Source organism: Bidens hawaiensis, unplaced genomic scaffold, assembly GCF_021521415.1.
Source record: "Bidens hawaiensis isolate Kalapana, Puna unplaced genomic scaffold, B.hawaiensis_p1.1 tig00014910_1, whole genome shotgun sequence".
Classification (NCBI taxonomy): domain Eukaryota; kingdom Viridiplantae; phylum Streptophyta; class Magnoliopsida; order Asterales; family Asteraceae; genus Bidens; species Bidens hawaiensis.
In genome coordinates this window covers 377,186-398,581 of record NW_027492323.1, presented here as the reverse complement: position 1 = coordinate 398,581, position 21,396 = coordinate 377,186, and the positions used below count along the sequence as shown (strand labels likewise).

General features: G+C 34.7%; 1 protein-coding gene across 1 annotated transcript; it reads left to right on the top strand.

The window, feature by feature from the left end:
- The first annotated feature begins 18,491 nt into the window (after positions 1-18,491).
- On the top strand, positions 18,492-20,971 carry LOC143548111 (UPF0481 protein At3g47200-like). Its single transcript, XM_077039365.1, has 3 exons — positions 18,492-18,722; positions 19,655-19,734; positions 19,831-20,971. Exons 1-3 carry the CDS (start codon positions 18,492-18,494, stop codon positions 20,969-20,971), a joined length of 1,452 nt encoding a protein of 483 aa, XP_076895480.1.
- Positions 20,972-21,396: the final 425 nt, after the last annotated feature.

Genomic DNA, 21,396 nt, shown 5'->3' with positions numbered 1-21,396 from the left:
TATAAGTGATATACGTTTAATATAAGCCAACATATTGATATTATAGCCTTAGCACGATAGCAAACCAGTTAAACGAATACATGCTCGTTTAACTACCCGCTATATATTTAAACGCGAAAGATAGTTACGAAACAAGCATTGTATCATCCGTTAAGCCGAAAAAGAATTACAAAACACTTATTTGAAATGTTTTAAGCATTCGTGAAAATATTTTCGATTTTTACAAACAAATACAATGTTTTTATAAATTTACACAAAAATAGCTGAAAAACACTCGTGTTCGCACTATTTATCGTACCCGATATATTTTTCGCGTCAAAAACCGAACCCGAAATAAATTTGGACTCGGCATTTCACGTACGGGCTAGCAAATCCAGAAGTTTGGGCCAAAATGGGCCCAAGGGGTCCCAAAACCCTTTCCAGCTGCCAACCCCCCTTAAATATCTAATATTAATATGAAACTTCATATGTAAGAAACCAAGTATATTTTAAAAACTCATTTCCAGAACCTGAACGAATTTAGCTGCTCTTTCATTCCTCAAGCAAAAAAAAAATAATAAGGTATTAACATCATTTTTAATCAATTTTATACATATTTAATATGTTTAATCTCATATAAACATAGTATAATTGATAAAAATCATTTCTAACCATGCAAAAATCCAAAAAATGGTCCAAATAAACATGTTTTGATCATACATATGGTTAGGAATCAGAATCATAATATTTTTTGGCCATAAACACGGATTAGAGGGTTTAAACGGCGTTTTTACGGCTCAAAAGTTCAGTTTAATACCCTAGCCGAAACCCTAATTTAAGAGGCTTCCATATTGATAAAACATGCTTGTTTTGTAATACAGGACCTTTACTTAGCTTATACAGGAGTACAAGAACCCGGAAATTGATTAAGAGAGCGAAAACGGACGAAAACCGCAAAGGTAACGTCGAATTTGTCGAATACGGGCTGTTTAGGATTCTATTATGATGTGCATATTTTTAGGTTATAAAATTTTTCAGGGACATCAGGGACCATATGATTGAGTCCCTGTCCAAATTTGGTTATTTTTCGCCCATCCAAGAATATTTGGGGAATTTATAACCGAATTGGGGCGTTTATTTGGGAAAAATAGTTAACATTCTTGAAAAATTATGAACTTTTGTGAGGAACTCATAATTGGTATATTATGATCACATATTAAATTTGGGGTCATTTGGAAAAGTTTAGATATGTTTTGTGCATTCACGTTTATTGGAGTTTTCGTAGTCGTTTTTGGCTCCAAAAGGATATTTGGCAAGATTTTTAGATTCTGGAATTGTTAGAGGTTGTTTTGGGTTATATTTCTATTACTCAGGAATTTTTTTGGAATTTTTTGGAAATCTTTTGGTATAAACGAACGATTTTCGAGCTAAATATAGCAGATAAAATGAATTTTTATAAATTAATAAATTAGTAAATAATTCCAGAAATATTTTTATAAAAATCTACATATTTTAATTGACAAGTGGATGCATTTTTATAATTTAATAATTAACAGATAATTAATTGTACTAATTTGAAGATTAAACAAATTTAATTATGATAAAAACTGACAAGTTTGTGATTAACGAACCTCTGGAATATCAGAACATCAAGAGTGATCAAAAACCATATTTTTGGATTAATTAAGTAAAAACAAACTTTTTTTTTGAGAAATCCGGGACAATATGGATAAATTGTGTGCATTTTCTCCAAATCAAACTGAATAAACGGAAACGAGCCCCGTAGCGAATCCAGACCCCCCAAATTGTGATCTTTCTTTATAAGTTAATCATTTTATCAATAAACATGTTTACCCAAGCTTACATCCCCATAACTGTTTTCTGAACGCATAAATGAACAACTTGGCCTAGCTGGTGAAACGGGGAACTGCGCCAAGTTCGGTTTTAAGTATTAGACATTCAACAACATCACAATTTAAGCCTACTGACACTTTCTGGGTGTAACAGCTATACCCAGATTAGCTATGCATCCCAGTCTAGTATAATGATTATAATAATATTAAAATATTAATATTATTATAATATTCATTATAGGGACTAGTGAACGAGTCAAAACAACTGCGAACTTACACTATACCGCTGTGCTGATTTTCTTCTAAACCGTGAGTTTCATGACCCCACTTTTAAACTGTTTTTGCGAACTTTCGGGGTTAAAAACATGTTGATACATATCTTTAAACTCTGAATTGTTTGACGATTGGAATTATCTAAGTGCTAACACACGAAAGTCCCCACGAACACAGTGATTAACTTCGAGCCGGTGGCTTGTGAATAGTACTATTGGTTTGACAAACCCAAACGGAATCGGCCTGGTTGCCGTGTCACATAGCGCCGCTTGCACATGACCATACTTATACAAACAGGCTATGTAGTGTTAGACATAGCTACCGGGGCATGTTGTGGGCGGAAGGGGAGCCACAGTGGTTGATTGGGCGTGGGAAATGGATGCACGTAGCACAAACAGTCGAGGCTTCACTATAGCTTAGTATAATACATTATAAACATACAAACAAACGTACTTGTGAACGTACATACATATATACTTGCATATTTACAAACTGTGATTGTTGTACGCACAACTGATTTCTTGAAACTCGTGAAACTCACCAATTATTGGTAGTTGACCCGTTTTAACATGTTTTTCAGGTACTGGATTAGATTAGAAAGTCAATGTGCTACGTGTTTGACTTGCGATCAATGCTGGGTGACTTGATGCAAGTGTGCTAATAGGAAGTAAAGCCGCTTAACGAGTTGGATTTAGTTTGTATCACCTAGTTGTAAATGAAGTTAGATCAATGTAAAATATTGTAAAGTAGTTTGTATTGTTCTTTATAAACAATGTGGTTGATATCAGAGGTGTCTGTTACATTTTCGTTTTACGCTTCCGCAAATCGCTTAACGGGGTGTGATAGTTGTAAATTGTAAAATCATTCATATATATTCCATAGTCATTAACCTTCAATCAATTTCGTGGTTGAAGGGTGTTGACTGGTCAATTCGTTTAAAACTTGTTAAAGGGCAAAATAGTTAACAAGTTTGACTTTACGTTTTCTTATATTTCTAGGCAGGTTCAACGTTCGGTCCAGAAGATTTTTATTCTCGTAAAAAAACTTAAGGCTACTGACCAAAATCCAACTTTCGAATCGCTGTTCGGATTCTGGTCTGTATCAGCTCGCTTAAATCTTTAATTTAACATAACCGGAGTTCTAAACGTCCGTTTGGATTGATTCCAGTGGCATTGGGTTCGTTTTTACTTATATTATCATATCTCAAAGTTTCAGGTTCTGATTTTTTATCTCGTTCAACACGTTAGTGGACGACTCGTTTAAATCTTAGTTCGTTTATCATATTTATTAATCACTTGCCTTTAAATCTAAGGTGAGTTTTATCATTCCCCTATTTTACTAAGTTTTCTAAAAGTTTTGGGGACATATGCATATTATTCGTATTTCATATATATATATATATATATATATATATCTCAAAAATAGCAAACGTGTAATTGTGCGTGATTGATCAAATATATTTGTTATGTGCTTATTTGTTTATGTGTGCATTCGTATTTGGAGAGGTCCAACATATTCTCTTGTACAGGGTTCTCATTACTATTTATCCGCATCCGATTCGCTTGGCAACGGTCTTATTATTACTTGCTCATAATTGATTACCATCGCCCGATTTGCTTGGCAATGGCTAATTGACACCTTATTTGCTCACGATTTGATTTACTTACCGCATTTATTACATTTTGCTTATTTCTTTTATTTATTCTACTAATATTATTTTATTGAAAAAACTGGTGATAAACTCACTCAACATGTGTTGTTGACAAATTTCATTTCTACGCATATGCAGGTTGTCATTGAATTGAAGTTGAAGATGGATACTTAGAAAGACCTTAGGGTTTTAATGAAGACAATTATTATTTAAATCTTGATTGGATTACCTGTATTAAATTATTTATTTGTGTTTTGAATATTTGTGCACTGTATTTGGAAATAATTAACTTAATAGATATTGTTACATTTTATTTATGATAGTATCTTCGAGCTGTGAACAATCATGCTCACGTCCCGAAATTTCCACCTTAGGTTGGGGTGTGACACCCATTAACTTCACTGGAGTTAATTGAGATAAATCATAGGCAACCTCAATAGAGGGCACCACATAATCGAATTTGGGGGTCAAGCTTTTCAGTATTTTTTCAACCACCTTTTGATCAGTCACTTCTTCACCATAGGCACGCTTTTGGCTCACAATAGCCATAACTCGGGAGAAATAATCACATATCATCTCTCCTTTCTTCATTTGCATATTCTCAAAGTCTCTTCTTAGACCTTGCAACTTCACAGCTTGAACTTGGGAGTCCCCCTGGAACTCGATCTTGAGGGTATCCCAAGTTTCTTTAGCACTTGATGCAACATCTATCCTTGTAAACAACTGGTCATGAACATCTTGTTGGATCAAGGCCATGGCTTTGGCATCCTTCTTTCTGGCTTCACGGTAGGTCTGTGCATTAGTTTCTTGTTTAGTGACAACAGCTTCAACAAGATTCTGCAGATCCTTGGATCTTAGGATGGTCTTCATGTGGATGTTCCAATGCTCGTAACCCTCCCCTTTGAAAATTGGAATTTGTTGTTCCAGGCTCACTCATTTTGATAGGGTTCACACAGGCTTACAATCAGGAAGGGATATGCACTTACACACCTTGGCTTAGATACCACAATGTTGGTGATCAAGAGCAAGAACAAAGGTGAAAAAGAATATTCTCAAACAAGGGTTTTATTTTATTCAATTGAAATCAATTAAAACCGCATACATAAAAGGGAAAAGACCTAGGCTTTTGTAACCATACAACCAAACGTAAATAAACTAAAAATCAGAAAAACCAGGAAACATTACTAGGCCATAGAATGACCAACGTATCTTATTCAAACTCAAAGACTTAGAAATTGTAAGAAACTTCTGACTCAGCTTAATCCCTTGCACGTGCCTGATATATGTGAATTATTTTTTAACATTAAGAATTGTTATATCATGACACACGTCAATTTCTATTTTTCATATTGAAACAACTACTACAACTGTTGAAGATTAACCATGACACATCAATTCTTGATAGTAATGAGCAAGAATTTCTATTTAATGAAATAATATAAATATGTTATTTCATTAAATAGAAATTTAATGAGAAATAGAAATTCTCATGTTTTAGACACATAAGCAATCAATGTTGTCAAAAAAAAAAATAGAAAATTCATATTTTTATGATTGAGTTAATGAACCTAAAACTGAACCCTTAGACGGGAAATAGTGAGATCAAACAACTCATCCAAAAATGCCTTGAACCATATCTAAGGCAACACTACCAAGCATATGATCTAAGTATATGATCATCTTGCTTCCACCTTCAAAAAAGAAATGCAAGACACATAAGCAGTCAACGTCGTAAAAAAATAGAAAATTTATATTTTTATGATTGAATTGCTAATGAACCTAGAACTGAACCTAGACGGGAATGGTTTTTGACAGTTTTTGTCATTGGACTTGGATTATAAGTGATAAAGATACGAAACTCATTAAATACGACTTACGAATGGATAAATAACATCATAACATCATAACAAATATAAATACTCAATAAAAACAACACTTTATTAATAAAAAAGATCTGAAAAATAACAAAATTTTAAAACAGGTCACGTTTTCAGGTTTGAAAATTAACGAATATCACAATTAGACTCTATAAGGAGTGAGTTAAATCTTACATCAATCACTTAGTCACTCAATAAAAGCCACTAGCCACAGAAAGCTCAAATGTTGTTGAGATTATAGCCACCTCTATTTCAAGCAATAGTGAGATCAAACTACTCATTCAAAAATTCCTTGAACCATATCTAAGGCAAACACTACCAAGCATATGATCTAAAATCAAAACTGGGTTCATTGTGTTAAGAAATTGTCTAGATCATCTTGCTTCCACCTTCAAAAAGGAAATTCAAGATCATAGAAACCAACTGGCTCATACTAGAGTTACTCCTCTTGCACCATGGGGACCTTAATGTCGGCTTATGTCTGTTTACGTCTTATATAAGCAACTTTATGAACTCTAGACGTCATAACTTGCCACCAGCCATCAAACCTACCGCCTTAGGACAATTCTAAATAGGGGTTGAAGACCGGTGCTAGGTTTTGATCATTAAGCGAGTCCCGGGTCTGATTTAACATTTTCTGTTGCAATATCTCTTGGTTGTCATTCATGTTTGTTACTGATTTAAACATTATTTTACTGTTGAACCTGATTGTTGACTAAAACCCTAGCTATCTAGGCTTGAATGAAGTTTTGTTAATTGTTTGTGGTTTTAACCGTATTTTTGATATTTGCTTATGGGATTTTGATTAGTTAAAAGTTCTTATTAGTTTGTTGGATGTTATTGATGCGTATTTACTACTGATTTGTTTCTTGAATGAATGTTTCATATGTTGTAAGGCGTCGGTCTCGGTGCCCTACATTTGATGTTTGATTTACTTATAAGCACAGTTCTAAATATCAGAGTTAATTAAAACTTTTGTGGAATACTTAAAACTTCAACCAATATATTACAACACATAAATCCATGTCTTAAACATTCAATTTGTCATAACATAACGTCATAAAAATAACATCATAGCATTCTTCTCAAGACGCCAGCTTCTTTAGTTCATTGCCATGTGTCTTCCTCAAGCCAGCTGCTTCAATCTATTTGCCTGCATGCATACTAAAAGTCAGTTACGCTGAGTGATATCTAGTTAATCAGGCAGTCATACATTAAATTCACATACTTACTTACACATATCCGGAGATACACATTACATACGTAACCTGTTCACCTTTCTTTCATACATACATTCATCCACTGTGCATAATTTCGTACTTTCATGTTTTAACTCGTTTATTTCGTACTACATTTTAAAGAGCATTCCGCCCTACTTCCACGAGTATTGTTAGGGCCCGGTTCCCTTCTACATCGGATATTATTAGGGTCTGGTGCACTTCATACCTTGGATATTATTAGGGTTCGGTTCCCTACATACCTCGGATATTATTAGGGTCCGGTTCCCTTTTTGCTTTGAATAACCATACAATCATACGTCTACCGCGAATATTAATCGGGTCAGGTTCCTTTTCTGCGTCGAATAACCATACAACCATACATTAGATACACATATATTCTTATACGTTTACTAGTGTACTTCTAATCCTTTCTACATTCATTCATTACTTTAACATCATTCAAAAATCATTCCAAGACATTCATATAGCATACACATACCACTTAAGGTAAAGGTATTAACTTAAACACATAGGAGTATGCACACAGTCCCGAAAAACATAACAAAGAAAAGGGCCTAGAAACTCACCTGAATCCTGTTTCTTTCGGAATTGATTGTGATGCCTTTCTTCAGCTGGGCACGGCTAACTGTGTACAAATTACACGCATCACTTAACTACTCCTAATTATATTATAATTCTAACGTAGTGAAGTTCCTAATGAACGGGGGTCCGAGGGCAGCGCCCCTGGCAGCGGGATAGCAGGTCCAAGGGGCAGAGCCCCTGGCTGGGGTCGAGCTGCCAGGTCAGCTTGGAAAAATTTTATTTTCATTAATAAGCCTTTATTAAAAATTCATCAAAAAAAACGAATCGAGTTGAGTTATACAAACTATTTGGATCGCATAAGAAACCATTCGTATGGATACATTTTAATCACATCGCATGGATGCAAACCAGTCGCATCACATGGATGAAATCTAATCACATCGCATGACAGTAAACTAATCGCATCGCATGCATGTGCGATTTGATTCTTCTCAATGCGATCAGAATCCTTGTTTTCTTTATTTACCATTTTTTAGCCATTTTCCTCCGTGGCCCTTCCTTATGACCGGATTTAACCCTTTTAATGGGTTTTGGGTCGCAACAACTTTGTCTACTTACTTTTACATGGCCCAGATGTTGCTCGTTCATCCCATATCGCACTCGTTAAGCCATTTATTACAAAGTTTATGTTTTTCTACCACTACGAGGCCCGATTTGCCCTCATAACAAATCGTAAGACCAACAGATGTCTAAAACTTGCCCTTTTCATCAAAACATACCTTGCAGGATTTCCGGTTTGGTTCGGATATGGACCAAACCCGTTCCCTAGCCCATTCTTAAATACATACCCAACATAATCAAACGCTAACACACCATTAAATTAACGAAATTTCCTTTACTTATTATTTAACAAAAGTCGGATGTTACTCATGCTACTTGATTGAATGTCTTTCGATTATAGGCGTATGTTAGGTTGTTGACTGTGTGTTTATGACTTATTTGTGGTTTACTGAGCTCGTTTACCATAGAAACTTATGTTTAGCTTAAATTGGAAGTTTATACTTTTTTAGTTGCTTCGATATCTGACGAGTAATAAGTTGTCGGTTTGTCTGTGTTGCTACGGATTTAGGTTAAATGATGTGACAGGAAGTTTGCCTATTTTTGCCTTAGTTTCATTGTTTACCCGTGCCTTTTAGACTATTCATAGACCACCTTGTGTACTTAGGTGCATCGAGATAGTGAAACCGGCAGGTTATCTGTCTTCTAGGGTAATTAATCAAAGTTCGTGAACCGATAGGTGAACCAATAAGCCGGCGGGTTTACACGACCTCTAGGATATCCTCTTAGGTGACACCTTCATAGTGATTAGGGAGGGGTCCATTTTGGGTTTCCTATCTTTAGATCATGGTTCCCGTAGAAATTTCCATTACCGATAAAAGCCTGAGCCGTCACAATTCGAATTCCTTGCCTAGTCAACCTTTTCCCATATTTGAACTTGTTAAAAAATTATATTAGATCACGGTGACACCCTCGGGGACTCACCGTCTCTGGTGAGTTTTGCCCCACCATCCCGAATGGCACAGGAGTGGATTTGATACCACTTGTAACATCCGGCCCCTCACACCACCAATATTGTCCGCTTTGCCCATGAAGATCTCACGGGTTTGTTTTTGGTTGCCTAGGTGGAGACTTCCTAGGAGGTCACCCATCATGCTACTACTCCCACCTGAGCACGCTTAACTGTGGAGCTCTCCTCTCGTCCACTACCATTAAGCCTAAAACGCGTTGGTGATTTAAGAGGCGGGACATTTACTTATGAACCAAGGATCTCTCTTGTCCACGGGCGATGTGAGATTTGCCTAGGGTGTTAAAATACATACAGGAGATCAGCTCGGATTCATCCAGCTGGATGAATTGCCATTCGGACCAAAGCAGATGGCATTTTGGATCGTCACCTCCAAATGCACAAACAATTACAGAACCCAGACACTATATCCCAGTACAATCTCAAATGCCAAAGGATGATTCCTCCGAACCTGAAGAGGAATATGAAAATGAGCAGAATAATCGTTATTGCCCACCATATGTAAGCCCAATTTCGACAATCTCTTAACAAGCTAATGAGATTCGAGAAGAGGGTCGACAAATAGAGGAATTCTACACCAATAATATCCCTGACGAGGAAATGCATACATATGTAGCCAACCCACATTTATATCCAAGGGAAAATGCTTATCTTTTGCCTGTTGCATCCGCACCAACCGGATATCCTAACCCGCCAAGCGCGGTGATGGATGAGCTTAGAAGTAAACGGGTTGACAAAAAGAAAATAGGAAAGAAAATTATTAAGAAGTGCGATAAAATGAAAAACCTTGTCAAAAAGTGGGTCAAGGATTAGAACAAAGATATTATATTCGGATTTGGATTCCTTGCCTAGTCAACCTTTTCTCATATTTGAACTCGTTAAAATCTTATATTCGGTAATCTATTTTTTTTAGCTTAATTTAGTTTAATTATATATTAATTTTAAATAAAATATATAAATCTAAAAATAATATTTTTCTCAATTACTAATTTAATTAGCTTTTAGATCTAGTTTTGCCAATTCAGTAAGTATCTCTAGGGTTCGATACTCCTGGACTTTCCTTAGATATACTACACCCGATAGGTATACTTTCCTGTTGTTAGTGGTCCGGTTTAGGGTTATCTAGGTTTTTATTACTAGGTGTTTCTAGTCCGGTTCTTAATAAAAATCCATAGACTACTTTGTGCAAATCAAGTTTTTGGCACTATTATTGGGACACTTGGCAATAGCGAAACTAGTTTCTATTTGCTTTTTATTTGTTTTAGTTGTAGTTTTAGTTTACTTAATTAGTTTTTATATATAATTGCTCTTAATTGCTATAAAACTCATACTACAAGTGCTTTAGGGGTAAGTTTGAGTCCTCATTCTTTATATCTGTTTCTCAGTGTATGTGACACACTCGTTCGCTAGTACCACCAGAGCTTACAAATTCTGACGAACCCGAGAGAGATTTTTGTGAGCGCCGGAAGGAGTTTCGGGAGATTACACGTTCTTTAAGCAAGGTACACGTTTCTGCTCCTACTTTAGAGATGGGTGATGCTAACTCCCACAGGGGCACGATTCATTCAAGAGCAAATGAAGGAGTCACGGGAAGAAGATCTGCTATTGCATGTCCGAAGACGCATGATATTTCTTCTATTATCTTTAAATTTTAACTAATATAATGACAAATTATGTGTGGATTTGTATTTTTCTATATGTATAACTATTTTCAAGGTCCAATTCAAGAATTATAAATGATAATTAGCGAACAATATATATATAAACGACATGTATTATAACATGTAACAAACTCAAAACCGATTCCAATAATGCTACCCGTTGTGGCCCGTTAACGAGTAGCGCGAGCCACATGGATGGCACACACCACAAAGGCCTGTCGTGATATGCAGTGTGAGCGGACCCCGTAAGCCGGTTGCACCTCGCAAAGAGCCGTTGGCCAGTGGGGAATTGTGCTTATTACATATTCAAGCGCCATTTTACCTAAAAGATCTCAAACACTCTCCAATTCTCTCTATAATTTAAAAACACTACCACATTACACCCTTAATCTACTTCACTTATTTGAAAAATATGATCCATTGGGTGGCTGTTACCGACCGTATATGTCTTTGGGTCAACATGACGACGTATATAGCACTAAGTTAGAGCATAAATTGAGTCAAATGCCACCACAGTCTCCTGATTTTGTTATTCTGGAGACGCAAGAGCCTCGCACGGAGGCCGCCAAGGGCAAACGAGCAAAAAAAAGAAGAGCCAAGGAGGAGCGGGAGGCACGAGCCGAACGGTCCAGAGGTTGTTCCAAAAAGAAAACTAACTCCTTGGACGATAGAGGAGAAAAAGGCTTTGTGTGGTGCTTGTGTTTAAATATCCTAAGATTGACATGCCGATATTTTATTTAACCTTTTTTTTTCGTATAAAATTTAAAAAATATATTTTTAACATTGTTAATCTTTTTTTAATTGTAACGGACTATCAAAAGCGTAAAATATTTTGGGGCACGGGTGAGAGTTGTTCTACTTGTTGGTGGGAAGTTGAGAACATACGGAAATTATGATGCTGGGAAGGTGGTCCGAAACTTCCAAATTTGTCGGACTGTTTACGAATTTACATAACACAAACAGTCATCGAGTGCGAGCGAGCGGGAGTGATGATTTTCAAGTTTAACAATTCAAATGCAATGAATGGAAAGCCGAAGTGTTGAATAAGTACGGGATGGTAAAAACGTGGGGCAGGACTACTTGTGGAAAATACTTAGGTTATGCTCGAAATGAGTCGAGTTAGTTGCACCGAACGAGGGTGACTCAATGCCAAAGCATAAGAAAACTACTTCGTCCAGTGCATATATCTCATATAGTAGCTCGGATGCTCATGTAGGCATCGATCTAAACATGCCAGGGGCAAGAAGATCAACCATGAGTGCTACGTCGACCAATCGAAAGGGACTGAGGAAAAAGAACAACTACCGAGGTCGATCCATAATTTTCCGAGGACGTCCACAAAATATAAAGTAGCATCGAGGCGTCGGCGGAGGTGAAAATTTCAAAAGAAAGGCTTAAGAAGTTAGACTAAGAACTTTAGCAACTTGGATCCTATGCGCCAAGAGGTATTTGAAGAAGAACATACGCTTCTTCAAGAGGAAATAAAAAAAGATAAAGACAAAGGTGAAGATGAAGAGACGAAGCTAGGGAATAAATTTGTATTTTTTTTTAAAATATTTTTAGGATATTTAATGTTTTTTTATTATACAAATTATCTTTTTAGTTTACATTATTGTTTTATATTAAAAAACAAGAAAATTCGTTGAAACCATTGTTCGCTTGAACCACAACAGGCTCAAGTGGCTTCAACAATGGGTTCAACGAGCTTCAACGAGTGTACAACCAACGTCCAGTCACACCGGATGACATAATATTACTGGATGAATCCATAGGATGGATTCAACGACAACGCATAGTCTAACATTTGATTGTGATAGTAGTAGTGATGGTGATTGTGAGTTTTATACTAGTTAGCCAATCTGCCAACTACACAAATGGATTCAACGACAATGCATAATCTAACATGACTTGGTAGATCTATTTATACTAGATAGTCAATTTGCCAACTACATAAGGCCATGGGGTATACTCTAACGCCCAACATAAGTTAAGATGACATGACACTTTAAATATGCATTAAACCATTCCACACTAGTGTTAAGTTTGTTAAAAAGGCCCATAGATTATGCTTTTAACGAGTTAAAAGGAACAATATGTATTAATTATGTATTAATTACTAATTGATTTGTTATTAATTATGAATTAAGCAATTTCCTTTGAGTGAGATGGAGCAAAAGAGAGAAAAATGAGTGATGCGGTGTTTATGTGGAGTTAAGAGGGGTTAGGGTATACCCCATGGCCTAAATGTCCGACCACTAAATTTATGAGCAACTACTTGCAATTATGGCCAACTACCATATTCTTAATCTCACACACCATAATGAGATACTTAGGCCCGGACCCAACATGGTCCGACTCGGTTAATTACCAATATATTTATATGTAAGATTCTAGTAAATATACTTTATTTTTTACTTATCCGTTTTTATTTATTTTAAATAGGTATGACGCGATCGATCTAGTTTAACATGTCCGATCGGCTTGTCCTGTGAACGAGTCTGGTTTTCAAAATAATTGATAAAAACAATATACTTATAAGACATTCTTATAAGTTTATAATTTCTCACTTTTATAAGTTTATTGAACCAATTCCATACATATAATGAATTTAAAAATATAAAAGTTTAGACTTCAAAATGTACGGTAACAAAAATGTTGGCATTTAATATCTAAGCGTACGAGTAGGTATCTCGCTCCAACTCCTGTTGCTTCTGGTCAGACTTGATTTTGAATCTGCTTACAGGTAACTCTAACCAATTTTTGTAAACCTCGAATATGAGTGTGACAACCATTGATTCTCTTATTTCAATTTGTGATTTTGAGTTTTTTTTTCTTTTTTTCAATGTGATTAATTCTCTTATTTCAATTTCTACTGGCGTCTTGCACTCTCAAGAAGGTACATTGTAGCCTGTAATTGTGGTGTTCTAGTGGTTTAGAGGAATCTCACACAATAGGTCATCGGAATATTTTTTGTTCTTGATTGTGGGTTGATATTGATTAGCTTGGGTATCAAGATTAGACACAATAAGTCATCGGGATCTGACACAATAAGAAGGAACTTGTTATCAAGATTAAGTTGCCGTCTTCAAGAATCGTTAACTATTAAAATTTTAAATTAAATAGGCTTAATTGGTTATGATTTGAGTTGTTATATAAAAATAAGATTAAATGAGTTGAGTAATTGAGTTTAAACGTTAAAATTACGTATTTTTTTTTTCATAAATATATATATATATATATATATATATATATATATAAATTTCCTTTTTTAAAAATTCGGGCCCACCACGACAATCGGACCAGGGCCGTCGACCACCCTGCCCTTCTATCCAAGCCGGCCATGTAGTTTATAATAATATTTATTTATGCATCCATAGCTTTAATCAACTATATCATTTGTTTATAAGAGAAAGACTTGTTTTCTATAATTTCATGATTTCTTCTATGAATTTTTTTTTTCATAGTTTGAATTCTAAGTAGGATTTCCTTAAATAATTTCCTGGAATCTCCACTCTCATCAGTAAAATTCATAACTAATTACAGAAGACAACAATTTATGTATTTGTTATTGTTTTTAAAGTGGAAAACCGGGAAACCATTGATCAATCGAATGCTAATTGAACTTATTTCAGCAGCGTGGGAACCAGATCATCGAACCTTGACTACATTAGATTTGCTATTGTTTTTAAAGTTAAGAGCTACTGATCAGTAATTTAATAGCTAAGAACAGATGACAACAATACCTTGCACTGCATTTTGAAATCCAATAAAAACTTGATATTTGAGTACAGTCTCTTTCACTGAATGATAAATAAAGGTTAACTCTAAGCAATCTGAACACCGTAACATCTCAATCTATAATAAGAACAATAGCTTCATACTCATGAACTCGCACATGCATAAATCACAATCTGAAGATATAGAGATAGTTTAGACAATATATTGGAATAAAAACAATATAATGAAAGAGTGATTGTAATATTTATAATGCGTAGTTTTCCTACCAAAGTTTTGAGTACAGTATTCAAGTTTACTTCATATAAATTTCAGTTTCTGCAAGTAAATATGTGAAGCAGCATAGTTTACAAAACATAAGCATTAACTATAATGGAAAATAGTGCTCTCCTCGTTACTCTGGTATTTTAGTTATTTGCATGCTTAACCACTTAAATCTATTTGTAGTTGATCCTAACGCCACACACACACACACATATATATATATATCGGGTTAAGTTAGAATAAAAACCCATTTGAATTGTGAAAACTCTAGAAACTCATTATTAACCACATGTTTTTAATTAAAGATTAAATCTTGTGGTCCACGATTAAAATTAATAATAAATGTTAAAGTTAATTTACACTTTCTCTCTCATAAAAACATAAATAAAAATTAATAAAAAATGTAAAAAAAATAACAAAACATTTTTTTTGAAGTTTCCGATGTTTTGTATTAAATGTAACAACATATATTACATGTAACAAAAAAAAAAAACGATGTTACATAGGGTTTTCACAACTCAAGTTGGTTTTCATTCTATACTTTACCTATTATATATATATATGTATGTATATGTATATGTAGGGCCAATATTCTATATTGTTATTAGGAATGTATATGTCGTTTTAGTTTGCTTTTAGTCGATATATTACGTACTCGGTACGTTTATTTGTACGATTATTATGTAAACTTTGGAGAAATGGAGACCCTATAAAAGGGTCACTTTACCCATTTCTCCAAACAACTCTAACAACTCAACAAAACTACTCTCTTGGAAATAAAAGAAGTTCTCTCCACACTTCATCTTTTCTCTCTTTTATATAAACAAAACTAAGATCCAAGATCCGAGTGTTGTCGGTGATTTCCACTAACCAACAACATGAAATGATCCGATTAAAGTTGTGAGATCCATCTAGAGGACCTACAATATATATAAATATATATATATATATATATATATATATATATATATATATATATATATATATTTTATTAATATTTTTTAACATTAAATTATGGATTTTTGTCATTCATTAAAAGGTAGTGTATATATCAATACGGAAGGAAAAAACGAGCAACAGGCTGTCACTGGCACTTTTTAATAGCAAAACTTAGTTGTTTAAAAATAACATTCATAGATCGTGGAGTCACGATGTTACTATGCAAGACCGGTTGGCAGGGCCGTCTCCGAGAATTTATATGCCTCGGCCGAGCCGAAATAAAAAGGCTCGTAGACTCTAATAAATAACGAAATAATATAAGCAAAAAAAAAATTAGGCCTTATGTAAATGGTTTTTTGTTTTATTTAAACAATTAAAATTTTAAATGAGCTTACTTGGAAATAAGCTTACTTGGTTATTATTTAGGTTGTGTAAAAAACTTTTTGTATAAAAATATCTCAAGTGAGACTAGAACCTACAATCATTTGGTTGTTAGTCATACCCATTTGCCACTAGATCAAGCTAGTTATTGTATAATTAGAGTAAAACATTAAATATACATATTTATGTTCATATGTATATATATATATAGGAGAGAGATCTTTTGAGAACCATGTAGAGTTGTAAGAACTTAAGAACTCTATTCTAGGCCACACATTTAATTAGGTGGATTGGAATATGTGGTTGAGATTAAATCTGGCAAAAAAGTCAAAGTAGGAGAGAGAATAAAGATGTAAGTGGTTACACTAACTTTTACGTCCGTTACACATGTGTAAAATGTCGGCTCGGTGTGTAAAAAATTCTGTAATTTTTTTACGTGTATGTAACTTACATATATTACGCATGTGTAAAAAAAAATTCGAAAAAAAAAATCGTTACACTAAGTTCTTAAAACTCAAAGGGGTTCTCATTTGAAATATCCCATATATATATATATATATATATATATATATATATATATATATATAATTTGTGCCCCCGAAAATTAAGTGCCCCGGTCGGTCGCCCACATCGCCTTATGCCCGAGCCGGCCCTGCCCGTTATCCGTACAACCTTAGGCGTTAGGAAACCAAAAGTATCAATTTAACGCGAAAGGGTATAAACATGTGTTGGTTGTCAAGACACGTGCTTTTATTTTGGACACGTTTGTGTTTGGTCACTTTGCATTAATCAACTAATTTTAATGCAGCTTGAACTATCGTGAAAACACTAGTATCCTAACTCCAAATTACAAATAAAACTCTAAACTATTATTATTTTCATAATAATAATAATAATAATAATAATAATAATCCTTTTGGACTTTAATTAGTTCCCACTAGTTAATACTCAATATATACCTTCTTTATTTCATGTTAGATTTATTTAGCACTAACAATCTAATAGATGGTGCTCATGGTACGTGTATCATTTTGGATCTTCTCTTAGTAGCAGTGTTAGTTAAACGTAGTCACTTGGAAATCTATTTCCAACAACGTGCCTATTTATAGCACTTCTTTAATCATCAACTTTCCTATTTTTTCTTTCACATCAACAAAATCGTTTGATTTCCTATATTTCACTTATTTTTAGTTTTGCATATAATCCCGTAAAATCATTTTGTTTCCTTTATTTCATTATTTTTAGTTTGAATAGTAATAGGAATAGATCGAGTTTGGGTATTATATATACCCTTAGATGGTAGGCTTATTTCATGTATCTTGTTTTTCCTATTCAATAAAACAAAAGAGTCGATCATTGTGATCAAGCGGGAACATGCTCATGTGTTTGTGTGCTCCCAGTTTTAACATCTAAGAAAGAGGTTTGTAGCTCTGTCAAGTGAGCTAGTCACACAATGACAATAAAATATGGTTTGATTTCCTATTTTTCAATTATAGGGTCGTAGTTAGACCTGCGATATTATATGGTTTGGATTGTTGGGCCATTAAGAAGGCGCATGCGTGTAAGCTGGAGGTAGCAGAGATGAGAATGCTAAGATGGATGTGTGGGCACACAAGGTTGGACAGAATAAAAAATGACGTTTTTCGGCAGAGATTCGGGGTGGCTGGCATATCAGATAAGATAAGAGAAGCGAGACTGAGATGGTTTGGTCATGTGAAGAGAAGACAGCTGACGGCTCCGGTTAGAGCCATAGAAAACATTACTATAGAAGGAAGGAGGCCGGGGTAGATGTAGACCCAAATTGACTTGGGAGTACGGAGGATTATGCGTGATTTGCTAGATTTGCACATCTCCAAGAACATGGTTGAGGATAGGAAGTTTTGGAGGCGTTGAATTAAGGTTAAGGACCTCTAGAAGTATGTATAGTGTTGATTAGAGATGTGTCTTTTGGCTGTTCTTGACCTTCAACTTAATTAAATTTAAAGTATATTTACCTATTTGTCTTTGTTAGCACTGATATATTACTGTAATATTCTATATTTCAACTATAATCTTGTATGTCTACTATTCGTTACTACTATCGTTATCTTTATTTATCAATTTAGATTTAGGACTGATGTTATTTGTATTATTACTATTTGTTGTATTGTTGGTGTTTCCTTTTACGGTAATATACCTATGATGTTGAACTGAGGTCTCTCTGGAAGCAACCTTTCTATACTTCGGGATAGAGGTACGGTTTGCCTACCTCCCCAGGACCCTGCTAATAGCTATGCTATTGGTAGGAGTTTACTGGGCATGATTGTTGTTGTTGTTTGTCATACAATCCTGCAAAATCTTTTGTTTTCTTAATCTCATGTTATTTTAGTTTTATCATATAATCCAACAATCTTGGTGACCTCAGGTTCCTTGGGTGTACTTTCAATTCTTTAGTTTGGAGATGTTTTCAAAGTCAAGCACTCTGCATGTAAGTCAACCAAATAGTCCTATCTTATTCAAGGGAGATTCTTATGAATTCTGGAGCATCAAGATGAAGACACTTTTTAAGTCAGAGGGCCTTCGGGATTTTGTGGAAACAGACCACGCAGAAGCAAGTGATTATTATAAAGTTCGTCAAAAGGACTATCAGAAGCAAGACGCCAAAGCTCTATTCTTCATCCAACAAGCGGTGGATGAATCATTATTTCCGATAATAGCTAATGCGACTTCTGCCCAACAAGCGTGGTCGCTCCTGAAAACCGAATTTCACAGATTAAAGAAGGTAATTACAGTCAAATTATACTTCTATTGTGATATGTAAATGCAGTTTTGTTGATAGTATAAGAGTAAATTGCTATTTTGGCGACTGTGGTTTCTCTCCTATAATTCATTCCGCCCAAAATACAAACTTATAACGAATTTGTCCACTGAGGATATATATGTTAAGTTTCATTTATAGTCTCAGTGACCAAAATCGCAACCAAAATCAAATGTCAGGAGCTAATTCGTCATAAGTTTGCATTTTGGACTGAATGAGCTATAGATGAGAAACCAAATTGGCCAAAATAGCAATTTATTCATAATAAAATGATGCTGATGTGATTCTTTCAACAAAAATGCAAACTTGTGATGAATAATCCAGTGGTTGTTAGTTAATTTTCATGGAGTAATTTATTGGCTGATATGATGCTTATTTCTTGGCTGATCTGATGCTTATTTTTTTATATTGATTCGTTATAATCCAGTGAATGTTAGTTAATTTTCATATTTTATTTATGACTATTTTGTGCTGGAAATCACGCACCAAACTAGAACACATAACACAATATTTGAACAACTTGTTTGACTCTTTTCAGTATTTTTATAAAGAACGAAAATCATACATAATACTGCACCTCTATATATACTAATAACTTGTTTCCTACTACAACAATAATTTCTAATAATAATCAAATACATAATAAAATAAACAATATTATACTCTATCTCTAACTATTATCTCCTAACAATAAATTAAGCATTTAATTTATTCTCTAATCTTGATCTTCTTTTATCTTTAAACTCTTTATTCGATTCACCCATTGTACTTCTCGGTTGTTAATATTAGCGCCCGTTCATATGTGAAATCAAGATGATATCCTTCATTTTGTAACTGATAGTGTAGTGCCTGTTTATTAGATGTGGAGAATCAATTTGTTTTCTATTATTGCACAGGTGGCACATACGGATCACGTAGATATTACTGTCCAAGGTCTTCTTGAATGTTTAAAAGAAAGAGAAACTCAGCCTGAACAGTTTTCACCATCTATTTACATGGTTCCTAATACCCTTAAAGATCACAACCCGAGTTCTTTCAAGCCACGAATGGTCTCTATTTGACCTCTGCACAGAGAAGATGAAAACCTGCAAGCAAGTGAAGCAGAAAAAGTCACTCATGTGTGCAGTCTATTGAACCGTGTAGTAAATTCCAAATCAAGTGAAGCAGAAAAACAAGCCACACCAGAGGAAATCCTGCAAGCATGTGCACACAAGGTGAATGCTTCAATTGGCAAAATCAGGTCTTGTTGTGCTGAGACAATAAACTACAATGACATCGAACTTGCCAAAATGATTGTTATGGATGGTTGTTTCATTCTTGAATTTCTTTACAGGATTACAAAACCTGAAGAATCAAAATCGGGAAACATGATGTTCGTCCAGCTTACAACTTATGACCTCCTGCTACTAGAAGACCAAATCCCATTCCTTGTTCTAGAGGATATCTTTAAGTGCACTATTTCTAAATTTGATCAAACAGTCTCTCTTATTAAAGTTATCCACGCAGGTCTAGAACGTGTTAACCCTTTTAAAGAACACAAACTTAAGGGCACTTTTGATTCCACTACTCATCATATTCTTGGCCTTCTACATGAATGTTACCGGTCCAAAAAAACTAAGCCATTACAATTTTCAAACTCAAGATTTACGTCGGCAGTAGAACTGGATAGGGCGGGAGTGAACTTTAAGCATGCACGAGATACAGAATGGGCACTGATGATGGAAGTGAAATCACGTAGGTTGCCATGTGTTTCCTTCTTTTGGGGTAAGCCTACTCTCATAATGCCAGAATTGGATATTAATGATTTCACTGAGTTGGTTTTAAAGAACCTCATTGCATATGAGCAGCTTTCTGCAAATGTAACTCAATATATTACATCATATGCCATGGCCATGGATATGCTAATTGATACTCAAGAGGACATTGCCAAGTTGGTACAATCAAAAGTCGTTGTTAACCATATAGGCTCAAACCAAGAGGCTGCATCTATGATAAACAGCATATGCAAAGAAGTTGGCTGTAAAGATTTTTTTTACTCGGAGCAGTGGGTGGAAATGAATCGCCACTACAATAGTTCCTGGTACAAAAATGTTGCGTGGCTAAGGCGTACTTATTTCAACAATCCATGGAATGGCATTGCTCTATTTGCGGGAATCTTTCTGTTCACTCTTACCTTTATTCAGACTTTCTTCACCGTTTACCCAGCCAAATAGAATGTGAATTTGTGATTGTTATTAGTATCCTCTAGGCAATGTTTGCTTTCATTTCTGAAATTGTTAATTGTTCCAAATTATGGCCGTAGTACCTATGAGTGTTATGATAATAATAATAATAGTTCATTTCAAATAATGTAATATACAATTGTATTATGAATTTGAAGTTTGTGGTCATTCTTTTGCTGCAAAAATCCTAGGCTATGAGAAACTTTATTCCGTTGAAAAAATAAACAGCAAAACTCTTTATCCTTCTATCCATGGAAGTAGATAGTGATGCCAAGGTCGTCTCTGAAAATGCCAAAAAAATCCAAGGCCTGGGACGTAGATGGAACGGGGCCTAAAAAAGGTTTTCTCCTCCCAATTTTTTCCAGTAACGTGTATTAGAAAAATGATGATAAACCTATATAAATGTTATGATGTAA